This window comes from Callorhinus ursinus, unplaced genomic scaffold (assembly GCF_003265705.2).
Source record: "Callorhinus ursinus isolate GAN/ISIS: 27379988/994484 unplaced genomic scaffold, GSC_fseal_2.0 scaffold1, whole genome shotgun sequence".
Lineage (NCBI taxonomy): Eukaryota > Metazoa > Chordata > Mammalia > Carnivora > Otariidae > Callorhinus > Callorhinus ursinus.
Window position 1 is genome coordinate 93,883,775 of NW_027397063.1, and position 25,047 is coordinate 93,908,821.

At 36.0% G+C, this 25,047-nt stretch overlaps 1 protein-coding gene and 1 non-coding gene across 4 annotated transcripts in view; both read left to right on the forward strand.

The window, feature by feature from the left end:
* The window catches only part of KPNA4 (karyopherin subunit alpha 4), a 57,449-nt gene extending 39,850 nt beyond the window's left edge, over positions 1 to 17,599 (forward strand). For all 3 annotated transcript variants that reach the window (XM_073897961.1, XM_025879630.2, XM_025879620.2), the window contains 6 exons: positions 3,582 to 3,710; positions 5,059 to 5,163; positions 8,763 to 8,834; positions 10,032 to 10,194; positions 12,681 to 12,775; positions 15,615 to 17,599. In XM_073897961.1, the coding sequence (XP_073754062.1) occupies positions 3,582 to 3,710; positions 5,059 to 5,163; positions 8,763 to 8,834; positions 10,032 to 10,194; positions 12,681 to 12,775; positions 15,615 to 15,713 (663 nt within the window). In that variant the 3' untranslated portion in view covers positions 15,714 to 17,599. The remainder of the gene's footprint in view (positions 1 to 3,581; positions 3,711 to 5,058; positions 5,164 to 8,762; positions 8,835 to 10,031; positions 10,195 to 12,680; positions 12,776 to 15,614) is intronic.
* LOC112834739 (small Cajal body-specific RNA 7) lies at positions 3,921 to 4,238 on the forward strand. The gene has a single exon (XR_003211015.2).
* Positions 17,600 to 25,047: the final 7,448 nt, after the last annotated feature.

The window sequence follows — 25,047 nt, forward strand, 5'->3', positions numbered from 1 at the left end:
ACTGCAGTGGTAAAGGGAGATAGAGAAGCTTTCCTATGCTTTTGAGGTAAATAGTATGCTTTAATCATATGATGACTTACAGTCTGTTAGCAGTAGCATAAGGAAAACCGTTAACCTAATTAACTATTTCTCAACCCTGGGTGGACATTAAAATCAACTGTGAAGCTTGAAGAAAAAAAAAATTTATTTCCCTTGCTTGACCCCTAGAGATTCTGTTTTAATAAATCTGGGATATTTCCTAGAAACCTGGGGTTTAAAAAGCTCTTCAGGGGCGCCTGGGTGGCTCAGTTGGTTAAGCGACTGCCTTCGGCTCGCGTCATGATCCTGGAGTCCCGGGATTGAGTCCCACATTGGGCTCCCTGCTCAGCGGGGAGTCTGCTTCTCCCTCTGACCCTCTTCCCTCTTGTGCTCTCTCTCATTCTCTCTCTCAAATAAGTAAATAAAATCTTTAAAAATAAATAAATAAAAAGCTCTTCAGATGATACTCATGGACAATTGGAATGGAGAACACAAACCTTAAAAATTTAAAGCTGTTTAAGGAAAGAGGGAACATTTAGCTGAATTCAGGAATAGAATAAATAGTTTGCCATTTAGGTGTATTTGTGGCTCATTTAAAATATTTTAATAGGGGCACCTAACTGGCTCAGAGGAGCATGTGACTCTTGATCTCAGGGTAGTAAGTTTAAGCCCCATGTTAGGTGTAGAGATTTCTTAAAAATAAACTTAAAAAAAAAGTTAACAGAATATTCATACTAGATATCATTAAGTTTGCATTTCTTAAGCATGGTACTTATGTCTCGGTATGGGTATTTGTTTTTGGTTTTTTTTCAGAATGCACCATTAGTTTTAAATTGGATTTCATTCAGAAATAGGGTTGGAATTTTTCTTTAGCAGCTCTCAGTATTCTGTACTTTACATGATATCTAGTAGAGGTTTTTAAAATTTTTTTCAACTTTAACTCCATAATTTAGGAAAAGAGAATAATTGTAATGAACCTCCATGTAGATTTCCTCTATTTCCCTGCTCACTCCCTCCCCCCCAAATTATTTTGACACATCCCAGATAGCATATAATTTCATACAGCTTCTCTTAAAAAATAAGGCTATGGGGGCACCTGGGTGGCTCAGTCGTTAAGCGTCTGCCTTTGGCTCAGGTCATGATCCCAGCGTCCTGGGATCAAGCCCCACATCGGGCTCCCTGCTCCGTGGGAAACCTGCTTCTCCCTCTCCCACTCCCCCTGCTTGTGTTCCCTCTCTCGCTGTGTCTCTGTGTGTCAAATAAATAAATTTAAAAAAATAAGACTATGTGTTTTTACATAATCACAGTACTGTTAGAGTATTTTTTAAATTTTAATATTAAAACCCAGTCAGTATCCAGATTTTACTGATTGCTTCATATTTTTTCACGGTTTGACCAAATCAGTCTCCAATTGACACATTGCATTTGGTAGCTTTGTCTTTGTTTCTTTATGTTACAATTTTCTTTTATTTTTTCTTTCCCCTTTTAAATTTATTTGTTAAGGAAGCTGTGTCACTACAAAACATTTTTAAAAGAAATTAAAGAAGACCTAAATAAATGGAAAGACATCCATGTTCATAGATTAGAAGACAGTGTTGTTAGGTTGGCAGTGCTCCTCACATTTACCTACAGGTTAAATGCAGTTCCTGTTGGGGCACCTGGGTGGCTCAGTCAGTTAAGCATCTGCCTTCAGCTCAGGTCATGATCCCAGGGTCCTAGGATGGAGCCCTGTCCTGTGTCAGACTCCCTGCTCAGCGGGGAGCCTACTTCTCCTTCTGCCCCTCTCTCCGCTCATTCTCTCTCTCAAATAAAATAAAATAAAAAGACTCCAGATACAAACCCATACATTTATGATCAATTGATTTTCAACAAAGATGCCAAGAAAATTCAGTTAGCAAAGAATAGTCTTTTGAACAAATGGATCTGAGACTACTGAATATCTACATGTAAACAAATGAAATTAGACGACCCCTATATGTAAAAATTAGCTCAAAATAGATCAAACACCTAAATATAAGAGCTAAAAGTGCAAATCTCTTAGAAGAAAACATAGGCATAAATTTTCATGACCTTGGATTAGGCAGCAAATTTTTTAGATATGATACGACAAGCACAAGCAACCAAGGAGAAAAATAAATTGGACTTCACCAAAATTAAAAACTTGTGCTTCTAAGGAGACCATCAAGGAAGTAAAAAGACAACCCACAGAATGGAAGGGAGTATTTGCAAATCATGTATCTGAAAAGGGACTTGGATCCAAAATACATAAAGAATTCTTACAACTCAACAATAAAAAGACAAATGATCCCATTACAAATTGGCAAACTATTTAAATATGGTTATCCAGAGAAGACATACAAATCGTCAGTAAGCACATGAGAAGATGTTCAACATTATTAGTCATGAAGGAAATGCAGATCAAAGCTGCAATGAAATACCGCTTCATACACACCGGGATGGTATAATCAAAAAGACATTAACAAGTTTTGACAAGAGAAAGTGGAATCCTTATACACCTATAGAAATGTAAAATGGTACAGCATCTTTGGAATACAGTGTGACACTACCTCAAAAACTTAGATACAGAGTTACTGTATAATCCTGCGTGTTCCACTCCCAGGTATATATAAACCCAAGAGAACTGAAAGTACATGTTCACCCAAAAACTGGCACACGTTTATGGCACTATTATTTATAATAGCCAGTGAAAACCAAATGTTTATCCACTAATGAATAGTTAAAATATATTCCACTTACGTAAAACTGGAATATTACTTGGCCATGAAAAGGAATGAAGTATCTATACATGGTACAACATGAATGGACCTTGAAAGCATTATGTTAAGTGAAGGAAGCCAGACAAAAAAGGCCACCTACGTCTGATTCCAATTATATGAAATGTCTGGAATAGGCAAATTCAGAGACGTCTCAGGCATAGTAGCTGTCAACCCCCACCCCAGGGTGGGGGGAAATGGGAGTGACTACTGATGGTTACAGATACCCCTTTTTGATGTGATAAAAATGTTCTGGAATTACCTATTATGGTTGCACAACTTTGAATATATAAGAACCACTGAATTTTACACTTCAAAAGGGTAAATTTTTTGTTATATAAATTATATCTCAATTGAGAGGGGGAAACGGAGTTATTTGTTTTGTAAATGTTAAAATTAGCCTCCCAAAAAGCTTTAACTTGACAGAAAAAGACCTAATACAACTATAAAAAATAATTGATAACTCAAATTCATACGATAGTGAAATCTCATACTAAGCAGGTTCCTGCTCTCCAGAAGAGCACTGTGTTTTTGTTTGTAATTCATTGAAACACTGAATCAGAAATCTAAAGTACTTACTGTCTTTATGGCCCTAATTACTATAAAAAATTATCCTTGTTTGTTTCTTGACTGTTTTCTACAATAATGTAAGTAAGCTCCTTAACCCTGTCCTATTCACTCCTCTGTTCCTAAATCGGTATCAGACACAACTTGCTCAAAAACAGTAGGTTGGCATGAATGAAAGTGTATCTTTCATAGTAGAACGTCTTATTAAATCTTCTGTTTTAGACTGCAGCACTTCGAGCTGTGGGCAACATTGTTACTGGAACCGATGAGCAAACACAAGTAGTTTTGAACTGTGATGCTCTTTCACACTTCCCAGCACTTCTGACACATCCCAAAGAGAAAATTAATAAAGTAAGTATTTTTAAATACTACTTAATAAGTAACACAAAATATTCAGCAGTTTTCATTTGTAAAATTAGGGATTCAGAAGTATCTATAATGATTAATATAAAGCGTCATTTAGACATCAAGAGAAGATAGAATATTTTATTCTTTATAACATGGATTTCTATGATTTTCTGTATATAAAACCAGTTGTAAACAATGCAAATTTGGCTCTCTTGGAAATGATGAAATAGAGATAATTGGGTGTTGAATGTTGTGTGATTGGAAAATTTTAATGTGTGAGTTAAGTAAGCTTAATATTTATAGATAATTGTGTGTGTGTGTGTGTGTGTGTCCTCACTCATGGAGGCTATTGAAAGGGGGCACTGATTGGTGATGCTGATATTGGAGTGCATCTGAGGCTGTTGTAGAAATACACGGGCCGTTGATTACAACATTGCCGATGATTATAACCCAAGAACAGCTCACCTAAGTAGCCCAGCACCCTACAATCTCTAACAGGTTCATTAAACATGGTCCTGTGATCTGATCCAAAAGAGCATACTTCACATTAGCTAATACTAATAGTTTCGGGAATAAAATTTGTTTACTAATTTTTTTTAATAGAGAAAATGTTTCCCTTTACATTGATTAATGTAATAAATTTATTATGTCTGGTAAATGACAGTAATATCCTACATAGGATATGAGGTTGATATTTTGTTTTATTTCATGCTAACTAGTCTCAGTGTGCATTTATTATCTGTGAAACTTGTGAAACACTTGACTACCTTCATCTTGGCAAAAGCAGTAAGCACCACTAAAGTGTAAAGGGTAGCATAAAAAGATCCTTAAGGTAGACCAATGAAGCAATCAAACATCTGGTTCCACTTTAGCTCTTGAGAGAAATGGTGCAGTGAATGACTTACAAATAAGTATACTGAACAATCCACTATTTAGATTTGCCAACTTTGGCTAACATTCTTGATCACAATAGAATAGAGAAAAAGCACATTGTGTGAAGGGGATGCTGAGTCTCATTTACAGTAGTTTTGGGATTTGTATCTGTATTACAGCTCATGGATTCCTTAGTATTTGTTCAGACAAGCTTCTTTTGAGTCTTACGTTTGGAAACATTGCTTTCAAGAATTTTTCAGAAGGGTTAGTTCATCATGACTTGGATTAGGGCCATTAACAATTTGTTCAAAGAAAATACAGAATGTGGGGGGATAGAGGAGTTGAGATTCCTGAAATTTTTATTATGGAACTCATTCCATAATAAAATCATTTGAATATTGTAACAAATGTAGTGAATTTAGTAAAGATGCAGATTTTAATTTTTAATGAGAAATATTGAAGGGGTCTTGTTCTGCAGGAAGCAGTGTGGTTCCTCTCTAACATCACCGCAGGAAATCAGCAGCAGGTTCAAGCAGTAATTGATGCCAATCTTGTACCAATGATAATACACCTTTTGGATAAGGTAAGAAAATCATCTTGTATATAATCTGAGTAAGAGGAAAAGGATTTAAATTTAACAAATTATGTGATTATATACCTGTGTTTGTTTGATTAGAACCTACACAGCGGCATGAATACTACAGTAAAGTAGTAGTAATGTGAAAACTTTGAACCTAGCAGTTTTTACATATAAAAAACATTTCTTTTTAGAACCCCTGACCCTTCTTCTGTATCATTCCTTTACCAATATTACCATTATCCTGGGATTTATTAAAAATACATTATTACTATTTTAAAAAACACACTATTGATGATAATCATAATTATTACTGCTGATTATAAATGCTTATGTATTGTTCTCATCACTCCACATGTATTATTTCATATAATTCTGCAACTCCATGAGCTTAAGAATTACCCCTTTTGACAGATGAAGAAACTATCGTATAGACAAATAAATTGTCCAAAATCAAACAGCAACTAAGTGTGCTATTTAATCATATGCTGTATCATCACTCATGCTTACATTAATGTTTGCGAAAGAGACAATTTAAAATGTCATAGTCACAGCATGAGGGTTTTTTCTAAATATTGATCAGTAATTAGAAAATAACTCTATGTTCTTTCCCTCCATGTTTTCTACAAACTGGTAGTAAAGGCTTAGTTTCCTATGAACTGGTAGAGCCAGTTCAGTTTTTTAGGCAAGGCTTAATGCACTACTCTGTATTTCCTAATGATTTGTATCAGAAGACGTAGACTGTTTGTCCCATATCTCCAAATGTCCTACATCTGTCCTCTTCAGATTGATGAGTGAGCTCAGGTGTTACGAGCCTACTCCAATTGATTGTTATAAACCTAGCCATCAGTCTTTAACTAGTGGTTTTCAGGTAGTCATTAATGATCATTGTGTGGATCCCTTATTTTACCAGGAACTGCAAAATGGTGACTTTCTAATTCTGTCGTTCTTTATGTATTAACTTTGATTTTTCAATAAAAAGCTTTTTTCATGGCGCCTGGGTGGCTCAGTCAGTTAAGCATCTACCTTCAGCTCAGATCATGATCCCAGGGTCCTGGAATTGAGCCCCATGTCAGGATTCCTGCTCGGCGGGAGCCTGCTTCTCCCTCTCCTCCCCGCTTATGGTCTCTCTCCCTATCTCTGTCACTATCTATCTCTCTCTAAATAAATAAAATCTTAAAAAAAAATAAAAAACTTTTTTCTTTATCAGCTATTGGTTTACTCTGAAATATGTTTCATATAAGAAGGGCAAGATAAATTCTCATTATCACTTAGTTTTTGTTTTGTTGTTATGGGGGAGGTGAGTGTGTGCGTTTAAGTAGGCTCCGTTCACGGCTTGAACTCACGACCCTGAGATCAAGACCTGAACTGAGATGAAAAATCATATGCCTAACCCACTGAGCCACCCAGGCATCCCATTATTCACTCAGTTTTTAGAATAACATGGTTCCCTAACAACCTCAAAAGGACACTAGGATGGAGTTTTTAGTGTCATTAGGAAGTTATGAATTTTTATATATATTTTGTAAGTTTTAGTCCATTGTAGGTATTTTTTCTAGCAGATTGTCCCTAACCAATGGGAATCTCTTAAATTTAGCACCTGTGTCTTTTTTACATCACCCCAGTAGTTTTTGAGATGAGAGCTTCCTACCTTTTGCATATGACACAGTTCTCAAGCTTATTTTATGTATTTTCTGACTTAGACTTTCCAGGGTGTCCTTTTAGGTAGCAGACAGTATATAAGTATCATAGTTCAGGGCTTAAGGATGATAATTGCTACAAGGTTGTCATTGTTTCTAGTGAACAAAATGGGTGATAACGTGTTTGATTTTGTTTGGTTTTGTTTTTAGAAAATAGAAAATAGGGATGCCTCATGTGACTCTTGATCTTCAGGGTCATGAGTTCAAGCCCCACCTTGGGCATGGAGCCTACTTTAAAAAAAAAAAAGTAGAAAATATATAGTAATTTTGTGAACATGAGAACTAAAAAGATTACAGTATATATTGAGATATATAAAATTTATCAAAATAACAAGATCATATTGCCACTAACAACCTGACTACTCCACTTTTAAGATTTCCTTGAGGGGTTTTGTTTTTAGGATGTATTCCATCAGTGATATACTTAAAAATGATCTGTCACTTGAAATAATTTTTCTATGTGTGATTAGCTCACCAACTTGATGTATACAGTTACGTTACTTATTTCTTTTTTATTTGGGGAAATTAGTATTTTTTGTTTTTTGTTTTTTGTTTTAAGATTTTTATTTATTTATTTGACACAGAGAGACACAGCAAGAGAGGGAACACAAGCAGGGGGAGTGGGAGAGGGAGAAGCAGGCTTCCCACTGAGCAGGGAGCCCGATGCAGGGCTTGATCCCGGGATCCCCGGATCATGACCCAAGCCGAAGGCAGACACTTAATGACTGAGCCACCCAGGTGCCCCTGTTTAGGGTTTTTTTGGCATATATGTAAATTTTGCTGTATAATGTCATCCCCTCTCTGTAAGGATTGTACCATTTTACAATCCTACCAGCCTCACTGATAGATATTTACATTTTATCAGTCTGATACATAAAAAGATATCCCACTACAATATTAATTTTTATTCCTCGTATTTATATAGGTTTTTTTCTTAATTGTAAGCATTTTTCCAGGTTGCTAGTCGTCTTTATATTTAACAACAGGTTATTATTCCATTCAGCAGATTTATTGTTAGTCATTTATTCCACTGTTGTTGAGAATTCTGGTTGCTTTTACTTTTTGACTAGTATGTGCTACTAAGATGATACCTAGAAAGATACATATTTGTTTTAAATTATTTTCTTGGTAAGTTCTCAGAGATTCTCACCTTTGAGAACTTCATATAATTATTAAATGTATTACTAAGTATATTACTAAGTCATATATATGACTTTTTAAATGATTTTTAAGTATATTTTTTTCAATTTATATTTGAAAGGTAATGTAGGAGGGTGATGTTTTTATTTTTTTTTTTTTTAAGATGTTTATTTGAGAGAGAGAGAGAGCACATGAGATGGGGGGAGGGTCAGAGGGAGAAGCAGACACTCTGCCGAGCAGGGAGCCGGATGTGGGACTCGATCCAGGGACTCCAGGATCATGACCCGAGCCGAAGGCAGTCGCTTAACCAACTGAGCCACCCAGGCGCCCCGTGGAGGGTGGTGTTTTTATATCATAGTCTCATTAATGGTGGACATTATCATTTTTAAAACCTTGTTTTGTGTTTAAAAGGATACTGGATATTTCTTTGATTAAAGTGAAATGTACGTTTTCCTTTTTATTTATTTATTTTTACTGCTTTTATTTTATCACTGACTTCATTTAATCTGATTTCACTGAACAGTAATACCAAGTCAGTTTGTTTCCAGGAGAGTTTGCAAAAGGGAGTCTACAATTGTTTAGAGTAAATTGTTGTTTTGTTTTGTTGAGGGTAAATTGAATTGAAAAGCTTCTCTGAAGTAAAAATTATGTATGCACATAGAAAGGCTAGAAAAAACCTGGGGAAATAAGCAGTTGAAAATCATTTCAGATGACATTTTTCCCCAATTTAAACTATATTGCAATTTGTATCCTTTGCTTTTACAGGGGGATTTTGGCACTCAGAAAGAAGCTGCTTGGGCCATAAGTAACTTAACAATTAGTGGGAGGAAAGATCAAGTAAGTTCAGCTCTTATTTATTTCTCAAAACTGGTAAAATAACAGTACAGATAATTCTAAGATTTAGATTTCAGGTAAATTGTAACTTAAAATAATAGCAAGATAACAGGCGTTCTGTGATTTTTTTTTTCCCAATATAAAAGTGTCACCTTGACTTCCTTTAGTTATATTTTATAGATGAGAAGTGTTAACACCATGTTGGCCTACAAAAATTTTCTAATCCATGGTAAGATCAAAACATACGTAGTCAGGAGTTTATTTATTTATTTATTTAACGGTATTAAGAAAAAACAGGACTTTTTAGCATAATAGGGCAGAATGAAACATCACAGATTCTCGTAACAAATTAACACCAACAAAAAAAAGAACACAAACAGCAACAAAAATTTACCAGCAGCAAAGCAAGGAACTAATGTAAACCAAAAGACTGGGTCTAGGAATTAGGGAAAGGGATGTAAGGAGCATAGGGTGTAAAGTTTAAAGAGGCACTCATTCTGGAGTTGTGTGGGTGACAAAGCTTAACGTTGTGCCAACTGGCAAAAGAAAATGAGTTTTAAAAGTTTCAGATAAATTTCACAGATAGGTAAAAAGGGTGAATTTAGAGCTGATAATAAGCTGATAATTGTCACAGATAAGCTATAGACTGGTGGTGAGCAATGAATCCACTTACATATGAATACAGAGCAGAATGGATACATAGTACATGGAAATGACAATATAACAAAATATAAAAATGATAGAAAAATATTGCAAAAATATTATAGAACCAATTGAACAGTGAATTGAAGGTGGCCACGTATTTGAGGATTGAATACTATAACATTGAACAGTTGTAGCTTTAAAAAAAAAATCATCCATCCTCTTTACAGATTTTGTAATTTTTTAATCTTAAAGGGGAGGAAGGGGCCTTTGAAGAAAGCACTCCTTACGGCAAATGTTTCATATGAAGTTGAGTGATTCCTTCATTTTCACTTTTTTCCTAAGTTAAAGAAAACACTACATTAAAAGGAGAAGGAATCTCATAGTAAAATAATTCTAACAAAATAATAAAATAATCTAATGTGGTCTAACATAATGTGAAAGGTGAGGTCATGTTTCCATGTTCAAACTTTTAAAGTCAAAATTATTTCAGTGAGATCATATGGTACACCAACAAAATTCTCTTGTTTATTTTGTCATGGTGGTTTTCTTCTTCAGGTGGCCTATCTAATCCAACAAAATGTTATTCCACCTTTTTGCAACTTGCTGACTGTAAAAGATGCACAAGTTGTGCAAGTAGTACTTGATGGACTAAGTAATATATTAAAAATGGCTGAAGATGAGGCAGAAACCATAGCCAATCTTATAGAAGAATGTGGAGGTAAGTTTATTATAAGCTATTTCACATTTTAATGTTCTTTTTGTAACTGCCTTTATTTTCTGACTAATGTAGCACTTCTGTATTTTTCTGTCTTAGATTATCAAGTAACAGAATAAAGTAAATACTATATTCTATATGTACAGTCCTGCTCAGCTTCTTGCATATGCTTAGGTAACTGAATTGCTGCCATGTATTGAACAGGCACTGTGCTAAGGTACTGGGAAAACAGTGGTAAACAAGACACAGTCCTTGCCCTCAAGGCATGTAGTTTAGTCATGAAGATAAATATGAACTGATTTAATGTGCTAATTACCCTAATAGAAATGTACAACAAAATGAAATACCTGGAAGAAGCAGGAAGTGACACCTGAGCTGGATTTTGAGAGATGAATAAGGATTAATAAAGTAAAAAGGGATGAGAGGTGTTCCAGGCAGAGATAACACCATGAGCAAAGTCTGAGGTGAGACCTAGCATTCAGCAAATTATAAGTAGTTCAGTGTTGCTGAATCACAAAAGTATGGGGTAGAAACTGCCTAAATATGAGGCTGGAGATACCGCCACCAGCCAGGCCCCTGCAGTCTTATAAGCTTGGTAGCACAGCAGATTCTTTATTCTGTCATGCAGTTTCCAAATCTGATTCTGTGCCAGAGTCACACAGAGTATAAACAGCATGGCTTCGCTTTCAGCTGTTATTACCATGTAGATAGAACATGGAAGACTCAGTTGTAGCTGTGGAACAAAATGTAAATGTTACCAACCCAGATAAGCACAAAAGGAAGGGTATGTGGGGAAGTAAATGAAAAGAGAAGTAACTATAAGAGTTGGAGAACCATATCTTCAATTTGCTTAGTGAAGAGTTCGGAGGCTTGAAAGAAAGAAGTATTTTTAAAGTTACTAAAGTGATAAATAGAGCAACAGAAAACATGAAACGATCAAGTTAGGAACAGGAGATAGAGAATAGAGAACCTAATTGGGAAGTTGAGTACCAGAAAATTTAAAACAAGTGTAGTTTAAAATACATAGTTTTAAAATTTTTACTACTTTTTTTCCCCACATAAACATTTTAATTATTAAAAGTGTTATTTTTATATATTAAAATTAAAATCCAGATCTGAGCCTTGCCCTCATCACTGGAGGTAAGGCTAGGAATCTGTATCTTACAAGCTTCCCCAATGAATTCTGCCCCAGGGTGTTAGAAAGCCATTGAAAGATTTTACCTAAGGGATTGGTATGTTTAAATGGAGCATGGATATCAGGGAAGTGAGACCGTTGGAGACAAGAGGCAGGAAACCAGTTAGGACAGTATATAGCGATTGGGCCACAATAAATGATGACAGGATTCAAGAAATAGATAGACTTTGAGGTTTTTGAGATTTGATGATAGAGTATTGAGGGAAAGGGGAACTTACTAGGCTTTCTCTCCAATTTCAAGTTGTTTATTATCACAAAGTAAGAATACATTAGAACGAATAGTTTGAGGGAAAGGCAAGTAACAAATTGTGTTTGGACATTTTGAGTTTTAAGTACCCATGAAACATCTGGTGAAATTATCACACAGGCATTTTAATTTTATGTTTCTGAAGCCCAGAAAAGAACAAGTCCTCACCCTATCAGAGTGGCTAAATTCTTTTTTCTTTTAAGATTTTCTTTTTAAGCAATCCCCACACCCAACGTGGGGCTCAAACAACCCCTAGATCAAGAATTGCATACTCCACTGACCAAGCTAGCCAGGAGTCCCTAGCTAAATTCTTTTTTACTTAAGGCGGGCCCACTAAGTAGTGTGTATAGAGTGAAAAATGAGCCCAAAACAACTTCTCCCATGTAAGGAATAGAGATAAAGAACAACACTCATGAAAGGGCAATTTCACTTTACTTCAGAAGCCTTAAAATTATTATTCCTGTAAAGCAAAACAAGATGCAATTTGCATATCCAGTTAAATTTATATATTCTTTTTAATGTTTCTGCCTATGATTTAATAGGCTCAGTGTTTATAGGGAAGATTCCCCTTTCCCCTGAAACACTGGGATTGATCTTGATCATTTCCCATAATACTTAACAGATGTCTTAACATTCATATTTATTAATTACCAGTATTTTCATTGTTTTTATACATGCTCATTAGAAAAACTTGGCAGAGGCTAGAAAGTAGAAAGAATCTGCTTTTAACTTGTAACAAACAAAAGTAATCCATGTTATTATTCCTTATAAACGTTGGTTATATAGTACTCTGCTGAATAGAGAGGGGTCTGTTGCTTGCTTAAACATTTATATGCATTTAAACACTCAGGTTGTTAACTTTTTAAGATAAATAATGCTATATCTTTGTGCATAAAACCTTTTTAAGATTCACCTTTAGAATAGAGTTCCAAAAATCATAGATTTGCAGTCCAAAAATTGGGAATATGTGGTCCCAAGATTATTGTAAATTTTTTGTTCTTACATTTTAAATATTACCATTGTTTCACTTCATAAAATTTCTTGCAGGACTGGAGAAAATTGAACAGCTTCAAAATCATGAAAATGAAGACATCTACAAATTGGCCTATGAGATCATTGATCAGTTCTTCTCTTCAGATGATGTATTTAATAATTTTATAGTTTTCTTAGTTTTATGTATAAACATAAGTCTAGAAATAATTAATATAAGCTAGGACATACATTTTTTGGAATGGAATTAAAATAATGTCACTTTCAGAAACAAATATTTTAATATTTTAAAGTCTGTCAGGTCATTTTAAAAAGTAGTTACTGTTTCTAAGGGCAAAAAAAGATAAGGATTTTTTTTTATTTTTTACAGATTTATTGCCATTAATAGTTAAAAATAGAATGAGGACTTTTTATTTTACAGGAATGCTGAAAGGTTTACTTGTAAAATAGCTTTTTTTTTTTTTAATCTTGTAACTGGAAGTTTGTACTTTTTGACCACCTTCCTCCACTTTTCTCTTCCCCCACCCTCTACCCATGGTAACCACAAGTTTGATCTTTCCTATGAGCTTTTTTTGTCTTTTTTAAGATTCCACATGTAAGGGCGCCTGGGTGGCTCAGTTGGTTAAGCGACTGCCTTCGGCTCAGGTCATGATCCTGGAGTCCCGGGATCGAGTCCCGCATCGGGCTCCCTGCTCAGCAGGGAGTCTGCTTCTCCCTCTGACCCTCTTCCCTCTCGTGCTCTCTATCTCTCATTCTCTCTCTCTCAAATAAATAAATAAAATCTTAAAAAAAAAAAATTCCACATGTAAGTTAGATCATACAGTATTTGTCTTTCTCTGTCTGACTTATTTAACTTAGCATTAAATGCCCTCAGTGTTTATACTTGTTGTTGCAAATGGCAGGATTTGCTTTTAGTCTTTATGATATTCTACTGTGTATATATACCACATTTTCTTTATCCATTTATCTGTTGGTGGACATTTAGGTTATTTCCATGCTTTGGCTATGGTAAATAATGCTACTGTGAACCTAGGGGTGGAGATGTCTTTTCGAATTAGTGTTTTCATTTCCTTTGAATGTATTCCTAGAAGTGGAATTGTTAAATAATCATATGATATTTATATTTTTAATTTTTTTGAGGATCCTGCATACTGTTTTCCATAGTGGGTATACTAATTTAAAGTCCCACTAACAATGCACAAGATTTCCCTTTTCTCCATATCCACACCAGCATTTGTTAACTCTTGTCTTTTTAATGATGGCCATTTTAACAGGTGTGAGGTAATACCTCATTGTGGTTTTAATTTGCATTGCCCTAATTACTAGTGATATCGAGTATCTTTTCATGTACCTATTCACCTTTGTATATCTTTTGGAGAAATGTCTGTTCAGCTCTTTTGCCCATTTTTTTTTTTTAAGATTTTATTTATTTGACAGAGAGCGAGACAGCGAGAAAGGGTTGAACACAAGCAATGGGAGTGGGAGAGGGAGAAGCAGGCTTCCCGCTGAACAAGGAGCCAGATGCGGGACTCAGTCCCAGGACCCTGGGATCATGATCCAAGCCGGAGGCAGATGCTTAACGGTTGAGCCACCCAGGCGCCCCTGCCCATTTTTTAATTGGGTTGTTTTTTTGCTGTTATGAGAAGAATTTTTTTGACACTGGACAAGTCAGGGTTTATTTTCACTTGATGTCTTTACAGTTCTCAAATTGTATTTTAATAGCATATTTATAAACAAAACAGTGATCCTGGTATATTCTATAATAAATCCTTTATGACAGTAGTTCATCCATATTTGAAGATATTGTCACTGTTACTTTTAGTAGGTGACCAAAAATAAATTTGAATTACATAAAATGGAAACAGTAAATCATCAAGAAAGATAGGTTACCATATAAGGTAAGGTGTAGTATACAAAAGTATCTTCATAGTATATGGTAGTTGAAATTAAAGTATTAACTTATTTTTAATGTTGCTTCTTTGGAGAAGTAAATCTAAAAGCCATTATTCCTTAGAAAATTATGATTAGATACAGCCACCAGTGGATTTTTTGATAATTCTCAACTTTTCAAAAAATAATTCATATACCCCAAATTTTTCCACATTATCAAAAAAGAATGGAATGTTATTAAGTATTTTCTTAAGTGTATATGATTTGAACATTAACCTGGGAAGGACAGTACTGGAAAAGAAAATTTGTGGCCTGTTTACTTACAGATGATCAAGCTAAGTCCTATTTAGAATATAATGCTAGTTAAATCGATCAGAAATAAAATCCAGGAAAACATACTACCTTAAGGGTAGCTTTTATCACATGTTCTAAAGTTGGATTTTTGGAAGTCCTAATTGGCAACTATAGATATACACAAGACCTTATGATTTCTAATACCTTAACATGAAGTTCTCTGTTAATCTCTTACATTGTGAAAAGAATAATTCAGATGATATGCATATTTATAGGAACTGTACTGTATAGGTCAGTGATTTTTGTGGTATTTCAAAAAAGAACCCCTAGATATAAAGTATATAGAATATTATTTATTCATTATAGCACAGCTATTATTTTACCGTTCTAAGCCCAAATGTCATTTGTCTCCAGTTGCTAGTTAAAAAATTAACTAAAGACTACATTTACTCTCCAAAAGTGACAGCATTAAGTTTTTTAATGTCATCAACTTTTATCTATTTGCCCAAGTAAAAGGGATATTATAGTGAGTATCCTCTCAGTTTGAGATGTAGGACCATCTCCAATTTGTTACTTCTATGTCACTCTTTTGGAAGATACCTATCTTGCGTATTCTCTCGTTTCCTCTCATTTTGGTGTCCTTTAAGAAAAAGCCTTTACGAAATGTTTCAGCTTTCTAAAGAGATGGTAGGACAGTGTTGGCTTTCATCATCTCTCTCGTACTTTTTTTATGGAAATGAGAATATTTCTATAATGTTATTTATGTAATCTTTAAAACTAATTATCACTTTTTCTTTTTTCCTTTAGATTGATGAAGATCCTAGCCTTGTTCCAGAGGCAATACAAGGTGGAACATTTGGTTTCAATTCATCTGCCAACGTACCAACAGAAGGGTTCCAGTTTTAGAAAGATGTTGTGGAAGTTAGGTACAATGCAGCACTGAGATATATATATATATATACATATATATAAAAAGGTTTGATCCATCAAGCTTGGCTCATGGGATCTGCTGCTGCATTAAATCGGGAAAGAAAATGTGAAGATTTCATTTGGAATCACAGAAAATGCCCAAATGAGGTCAAGATGGCGAGTGGGTGCGAGTGAGAATGAGTGGCAAAATGTAACGAAAACTTTACATGAATGCTTATTTAGGTTGTTCAAAGTAAAAAGGGCTACAGGTCACAGATCTTCAGTGCCTGAGAAGGAACATTGACTTACTGTGTATCAATTGAGGGGAGAGTGCAGTACTGTCATCTTCAAGCCTTGTAAGCATAAAAGAGGATGCGATGCCCATATAAGTCAAAGGAAAACGAGCCCAGGCCTTGCTATGAAGCAATGTGTGAGTGGACAATGTTGAATGAATGTCTGGCTCAGTGATAGGGAGTCAGGTTCATCTTTCAAATCTAGGGCTCTTCACTCATGAAGCAGACTCCTAGTCCTGGAGTGACTGTGTACGAGAGTATGGTTGTGGTGCTGTATGTGAACGCATGCAAGCTTGATTCGCCTTCAGGGGGCTGATAACAAACCTAGTAAATCATCAAAGTGAGATCATAAGTGTTAATGTACACTGGACATGAAAACAAAGACCGGTTTAGCAGCAGACATTGGTTTACTCTGCAGCCTGTGTTTTCTATTCCCCGTCTTCCCTTTACCCACCCCCCTCCTTTTTTTTTTCTTTTTAGTTTTTATTTACTTTACCTAGTATGGCTTTTTAGTTGCTTCTCAAGTCAGAAAACTTTTCAGGAAGGTTTCCCTGTGCATTTGCACCAGATGAATGTTTGATGCTATGAAAAGCTTTCCATATCATCAGAACTAATTTGTGTAGATTTTTGCATGAAAAAAAATCATAAATTTCCCTCAAAATAGACTGTGTTGCAGTACACAAGTTGCCATAATAGTATAAAACAGTAAAATGTGCTTTAAAAAGCCATTCTTTTCATTTTCAGAGATAACATAAAGATCTTTGCATGAGGTAAATCTACAGCATAGTTCATTTTTAGATTTTGTTGAGTCCTGTAAAGAAGAAGAAGAAAAAAGTTTCAGTTGTGGTAGAATACCGTGCTGTGTTTAAATGTTAACTTGTTTTCAAACTTTGTTTTCTATGAAAATGATATGGAAACTTCTAAAATGGAATTTGGTGCATATGTACTGCTGAATAAAGACCGATGAAGAGGTTTGAGTAGATGTACAAATCAAGTAATGGTTTGAACACCTTTAATAATATGCCTAATCTGTTCAATTGTTTTAGAATCTTTTTATCTTAGATGTAGGCAGCCATGAACAATCTATTTTGAGCCACTTTAGGGAGAAAACTTTGTATTTTTAAAACTTGCATAAAAGTTATGCAAGTGGTTTTTATAAATTGGAATAATACCTCAGTTTTGAGGTTATGCACACTAAATTAAATGTGACATAAATTAATTTGTACAAAAAGAACTCTTTATAAGGTGGCTCATTGTAGGAAATCCTGTGCCTTCCCCTTTGAGCACAAGTGTTGCATGAACAACAGTTTGCTATAAGAAACATACCAGATTAGCCACCATTAGCATCTATATCTACTTTGTGTTTAAAATCAACTGGTAATTCTGAAACACTGTAGAATGGATAAAAATTATTTTGTGATCATAACTCTTTGTTGAACTAGAGTATTTTTGCAGCATTCCTTGTCATCAGAAACATGGTTAAAGTTAAAACTAGAAGCAGCAGAAAACTAGCTTGTAAAATTTATCCAAGTAGAATGCAGGCTAGGCTGTCTTGGGGAAATAAACATTAAAACTTAAAGCAATGTTTTACATGGGGTGTGTGTGTGTGCTGTTTGGATTTTAATATATAAATATAAACAAAGTTAGAGTATGAATCAATGGCTTATTTTAGATTGTCCTTAAGCTTTTGACCTAGAACCGATGTAACAGAAGGAATTTCTTAAGTTTGGAACTTTCAGTATAGACATATTAATATTCTAACCCACTGAGTCTGTTCAGGTGACACTGTCTTTGCTTCTGCTTTCTCCCTGTCCAGCCCACGATTTGGCCTTCCTTTATTCTTCTAGCAAAATGGACTGAGAGAGACTACTTGAACTATATTTTACATATTACTATAACTTCAGCACATGGCTACAAGTGGCAGATTACGTACAAAGCTTGTTTTTTTTACAGAAGGCTTAAATTAACAGAAGTTGACCATAACAGTATTTTGTATAATCCATGTTTCTTAGTAAATAGATCTAGCTCAAAGTAAGGTTATAATAGGCCAAATGATTTTATAAAATAGTTAACCCTATCATACATCCAGTTGTGGATGATACCAACATCTGTGAATACAAGGGCTACCTGATGGTCTAAATATTTCATTTCTACCTATGGTCTCATACAGGACATTGATTTTGTAATAGAATGCTTGGAGGGATCTTTTGTTGCCTGAAATTTGTTTCAGCACAGTTAACAGTTCACCATACTTAGCAGATGTAAACACAACTCTTCGTTTTATTCTCCACTGATTAAGAAACTTCATTCATTTTTAACACAGTGCATTATTTGTGAGGAAGGGAAAAATGGAATAGTAAGCCTTTAATAAGCTTAATGTTGGCTTTTCATGTCTTAAACTGCTTTTTTGGAGCATTGAGCTCTTCTCGAGTTGTATAAAAATAAGAATGTTCTATTACAAATGTGTGAGTAGCCCTAGTCTAAAATATATCTTTAAAGATATTTTTTTCTATTTTGTGTCATGGTGGAACTAGTACTTTCCACATTTCTTTGGACCAAAACCAGAACATTCCTATAATTAAAACTATTGACTAATCATTAAAAATAGATCTGGAAGACTTTTTAACTTCTGGTTTAGGCTTACCTGGTGACTGCATTTTCATAGGTTTTTTGTTTCTTTGACGGTATCATTGCATTGCAAAGTGATGGGCTTTACTGTAACATTAATGTAATTTGTGGAGTAACCCTATTTGGATTCTCCATCACCTCATTTCCCTTGAGATAAAGGAGAAATTAAGCTAAGCTTTGTAATTTAAGAAGTGATATGTCTTCTGTTGCTGTATAACAAATTTATGGCTTAAACCAACATATATTTATTATTTCACAGTTTCCACAGGCCAGGAGCCCAGGTACAGCTTAGCTAGATCCAGGGCTCAAGACCTCACAAGGCTGCAGTCAAGGTTTCAGCCAGAGCCACAGCCTCAGAAGTTCGAGGTCCTCTTCCATGCTCGTATGGCAAATCAGTTTCTTGGCAGCTGTAGAATTCAAGGCAGCTTGCCACTTCAAGGTCTGCAGGAGAATCTGATTTTGGAAAAGGCCCTAAACCACCTCTTTTTGAGGGCTCACCTGATCAGACTCAGGATAATCTCCCTTTTGACGACCTCAAAGCCAAACTGATTAGTACCTTAATTACACTTGCAAAATCCCTTCCCCTTTGTCCTATACTGTAACCTATAATATCTATCATATTCACAGATCCTGCTGACACTTGAGGGAAGGGGATTATAAAGGGCATGTGCGTCAGGGAATCTTGGGAGCCATCTTAGAGTTCTGCCTATCACAAAGGAGTATCAATCTTTAGACCCTAGAGCAATTTAGAAGTGATCCCTTAATATATTGCAAGTTTGTTTTTGGACCACCTATAAGAATTTAATGAAAGCTCTGGACCAGCTTCCTCCCCAAATGCATAAGCATAACAGCTTGAGGGAATCAGGAGTCCATGAATTTCCAAGTATAAATGAATTGTCTTAATTAACCCTCCCCTTTAAATGATTGCCAAGAGGTGACTTATCCAGGGTCACACAGCTACTGGTAGGACTTAGATCTCAACTCCCATACCATTGGAAGCTGGGCTTCAGCTATTGTTCTAGAATCATTCATTTAAATTCGTGAATCAATTCATAAAGTGTTGATAGAAATTTTCTAACTATTTTCAGGAATGGCTAACACTTTGTAAAAGCTTGCCTGAGAGCTTTGAAATTACTTGATTTCTTTTGCGTTTTCAAAGTTGAATCTTTTGTTGTAGATATTAAGTTGGTGAGCTATAAACAGGCCAGTTTAGCTTCAACCAAAGGCAGTTACCAATTGTTAATGTCTGAGGTTTGGTGAATTATTTACTTCTTAAGTATAAAAGTTCAGTTAGGATCGCAAGTATAAAGGTTCAGTAGTTGACTGTTTCGAAGGTCAGGGTATCTGGTAAATTTTTGTACCTTTTTACTTCTTGATTATTTTACTCCTTGGCAAAATTCATTAAATGTCAGCTGGTAATTTAATATGACTAGGAAAGAAAAATTTGCCCAGACATTTGTTCCCATATTCCCAAAATATCAAATCCATGCCTAACAAACTTGACGTTTTGAACATTTGACGGAGAAAATGATTTTCTTCTTAATAGAAGGATAATAACCTTATCTTTAGTAACTGGGCTGCCTGACTGGCTTAGTTGGTGGAGCATATGACTCTTGAACTTGGGGTCATGAGTTCAAGCCCCATATCGGGAGTGGAGATTAGTTATAAAAATGAAGGATACCTAGGTGGCTCAGTCGGTTGGGCCTCTGCCTTTGGCTCAAGTCATGATCCTGGGGTCCTGGGATCAAGTCACTCATTGGGCTCCTTGCCTCTCCCCCTGCTTGTGTGCTCTCTCTCTCTCTCTCTCTCTGACAAATAGATAAAATCCTTTTAAAATAAACAACCCATACTTTAAAATATTAAAAATAAAAGTTTATCTACAAACCTTTAAAAAAAGTAAGCACACTAAATAGATTTTTTAAAAAAGAAGTAGGGTAATAAAAGTTATACTTAGATCCCTTTAAGCAAAATCAAGGTGCACATTGACAGCCTTATTATAATCCAAATTCCTAAATTGAAGGAGGACTTTAAAAATGAAGATTTGTCAAGTCTATTTCGGTGTGACCAGAAGCAACTGGACTGACTGTAGCATCAAATTACATACTAACTAGCACGGCAACAATGTACAAGAAAGATTTAGTATTTTTCCCTAAGACTTAACCTAGCAGTTCCGTTAATTTTTAATATTCCCTTTAAATTCAGGCCCCTTAGGTGACAAATTTGGCTCAGAATAACCATGTTGTACTGTGTATAAAAATGACAGTTGGTAACTTGTGAATAAGGACAGCTGAAAGATTCTTTCTGATCTACCTCTTACCAGAACCTTGCACTACTCCCTATCATTGCTTATATTTTTGCATCAGTTTCTGCCTTCTCTCCAAAATTTTGTATCTTACAGCTCTAAATACACTGCCTACTCCAGATTACTTAGCTTTTCCAGACCATCAGTTCTTCCAGTTTTATTCATGAAGAATTTTTTTACAATCTTTTCACTTTCGTTTTTCTGTTACTCTAGAAAGCGTGAATCCTATTTTCCCTGTCCAGATCGTACTTCTGTTTTGTATAGCTGAAGGATTCCTGGTTACTCTCTAACTTTACCTGAGATTTCCTCATCTATTTTTACTCTAAACAACAGTTACAAATGTCTAATCAAAAAAGTATATTTAATAATCTGCTTAAATCTATATCCTTTTTATGATGCTCTCAATCTCCAGTTACCTCCCTTCCGGATAATTTGTTCAGCATCCTGTCTTCATTCCTCTGTCTTTGGAGCCTTGTGAGCCAGCTTTCCCCCATCCTTTGTACACATAAACCTTTTCACTCTCTTACACAAACTAATCAGTGCTATTTCCAGCTCTTGGACTCAGCTTAGGAGGGTATTTTTCTTATCTCAAAAAAAAAAAAAAAACCTCCCCATTTTGGCTCATAAATTGTGGGATTGGGAAGGAATCAACATAGGCTTATTTTCTCCTGCCATAATACCATACTTTTTTTTTGTTGTTTTTTACAAGTTGTCCCCTTGTTCAACTCATTAAGGTAAAACTTATCTAATGGTATTTTCTACCTCCAACCAGTTCCTTTTGTACTGCCACTGTGCTCTCTCCATAAAAGTTAACATTCTGCCTCAAATCTGTTAGCTCCCAGTGCAGTCTTCAGGGTGTCCCATGTTTGTAACTACATAACTGGTTTATAAAAACTGGTTGTTACTTCCTTTTCACCTTCTTTGAACCCATTTAGGGTGGTTATAGGACAGATTTTTTTTTTTTTTTTAAGATTTTATTTATTTGACAGAGAGGGAACACAAGCAGGGGGAGTGGGAGAGGGACAAGCAGGCTTCCCACAGAGCAGGGGGCCTGATGCGGGGCTCGATCCCAGGACCCTGGGATCACGACCTGAGCCGAAGGCAGACGCTTAACGACTGAGCCACCCAGGTGCCCCATAGGACAGCTCTTAAGGTACTTAAGTTTAGTAACTTTGTTGCAGTCCAAGTCAACTAGTGCTCAGAGGTGCTAAAGAGAACCAAAAAGTTGTTTCCTGTTCTATCCCCAGGTTCCTCATGTATCCCCATGTTTTGCAGTTCTGCCCAGCTGCTAATAGGCAATAGTTAGGGAGTGTCTTTTTTGCATTCCTGGTTTTCTCAACTCCACTGTTCATACCTTGAATTTTCCAGATCTTTGTCTCCTTCAGGAAGCTGAATTTATCGAGTACTTTATACTACCCTTGCCATCCCCATTAACTTATTTTGTAATATGTGTCTTACATTTATGGTTATCTTTCAGTCTGTGGAGTCTGTCAGTCATTGCTCTTATCACATCCGCATTTCTCCATCTTTCCACTGGATTGTAAGCTTCTTAGGGCGAGATCTGCCTATAAACAAAGCTCCATAAACCCCATGAAGGTGCCTGGAGTTCTATAAAGGTTTGCAATAATAATGATGCATCCTCTCTGACAAGCTGATGGTGGGGACTACTTCTAAAAAGCATCCTTTTATTTGGAATTTAAAAATTTGCCTCATTGCACTTGAGGTATAGAATGCTTCCTATCAAAAGGAAAGATATTTCATCCCTTGTCAATGCATGGTCATTTCTTTTCTTCAATTTTGATGTTTTACCCAATATCAGATCTGGATATCTGACACACAGAAGATCTTGAAATGGATCTTTTTGAGGTTTTCAAATACCAGTTTTCCATACTATGAAGCAGAGGCAACCTACTATCTTAATATTGATGTAATTTTTTTAAACATGTACTTTATTGAAGTAACTTTGCATCATATTCAGTAGGTGTTTTTACAAAGAAACTATCCAAATCATAAAGGTAAGTGGTTGCTGTTTTAGTCTATCTGTAATACAAAATTATTAGAATGCTATTTTGGTTATTGATGTTGCAGTATTCATTGATTGAAATAATTGCATAAGATTTCTTCTGCCTGAATAGCAATTATACAAATTTTAGTTGCTAGAAATAATTAGGAACAAGCACAAGGAACTCCCTCAATTTTGTCTAGTCCCAGTCTCAACAATTCTGATAATCACCGTGGTGTTTACCCATTCTTTTCCTTCTATTGCAGAGGCCTTCAGTACAAATTCACACCTTGGCCCGTTTGGTAATCTGGCTTCAAATCCCAGCTCTACCTCTTAATTCTTGTGGGACCTTGTAAAGTTATTTTATCTCTGTGTGCTTCTGTTCCTTCATCTGAAAAATGGAAAATAATCATAATGCTTACCTCAGTGGGTTATTTTACAGCTTAAAAGACTTAGTTCATGTAAAACGGGCACCTGGGTGTGTCCGTTAAGCATGTGCCTTCCAGCTCAGGTTGTGATCCGGGGGTCCTGGGATCAGGCTCCACATCAGGCTCCCTGCTCAGCGGGGAGCCTGCTTCTTCCTCTCCCTCTGCCCCTCCCCCCTACTCATGCTCGCTCACTCTCAAATGAATAAAAATCATCTTTTTTATTTTTTATTTTATTTTTTAAATATTTTATTTATTTATTTGGCAGAGAGTGAGGACAAGTAGGCAGAGAGGGAGAAGCAGGCTTCCCGCTGAGCAGGGAGCCCCATGCGGGGCTCGATCCGATCATGAACTGAGCCGAGGGCAGCCGCTTAACCAACTGAGCCACCCAGGCGCCCCTAAAACATCTTTTTTAAAAGATTCATGTAAAACACTTCGAATGTCCTAGGTAAATAATAAGCACTTACAGCAGGTAGGGGAAATTTCCTTTAAGTTTTATTGCAAATAAACACAAGCTTTATTCATCTTCATCTTTACATTTGACAAATATCTGAGAACTGATTGGATTAGGCATTAAATCAGTAGCTTGGGATACAAAGCCAATTAAAATGTAGCACTTGCTCTTTTTTATGGGGATAGACACAGTCATAAGTGGACAAATAAAAAGCAGTAAATACAGTGATAGATGTATGTGATACCTTTGTTAGACCCCCCTGTTTGGGGATTGTATCACAGCATTTGATGGAGCACACAAAAAATTTAGATTTAGTATCTCAGGATTCACTTATCTCCAACTTCAGACTTTTCTTCATCTATTCACATTTAATTTTTTTCAAACCCTTGACCCCTCTTCCCCCTCATTCTTAGTAGATGGCCTTTCCTATCTGGGGGGGGGCAGAGGCATCAAAGAGAACTATATGGGAGGAACTCCTCAGCTCACTTCCACATTAGAAATCCACATATGGGGCGCCTGGGTGGCTCAGTCAATTGAGCAACTCACTCTTGATTTTGGCTCAATTCATGATCTCAGGGTCATGGGATCAAGCCCCATGTAAGGCTCCATGCTGCGCGTGGAGTCCACTTGGGATTCTCTCCTCTCCCTCTGCCCCTCCCCCTGCTCACATGCGCTCTCTCTCAAATCTTTAAAAAAAAAAAAAAATCCAGGTATATAACTCATCCATTCCTTTCTGCTCTGTTTAAGAAGGTATTTTTCCTCATAACCAGGGCAGTCCCATTGTCTTGAATTCTATTTCTTGCTATTTCTCAGGAATCTCACACTATGAATTACAGCTTTTCTTTTCTTTCTATCCAACTATTCCTTTTTTTTTTAAAGATTTTATTTATTTGTTTCAGAGAGAGAGCAGGAACCTAAGCAGGGGAGTGGGAGAGGGAGAAGCAGGCTTCCCGCCGAGCAGGGAGCCCCATGTGGGGCTCGATCCCAGGACCGTGGGATCATGACCTGAGCTGAAGGCAGACACTTAACGACTAAGCCACCCTGGTACCCTTCTATGCAACTATTCTTCAGTGTGATTCTTCCTGTCAACATTTAAAGAGGCTCAGTTATTTCCTATCTTAAAACGGAAGTGCAGCACTCCCTTCCAGCTACTACACCATCCTCCCTTTCCTGTCAAAGCCAAAGTTCTCTTGAGAAGTTTGCTCCCTCCAATTGTTCAAGTCCCAT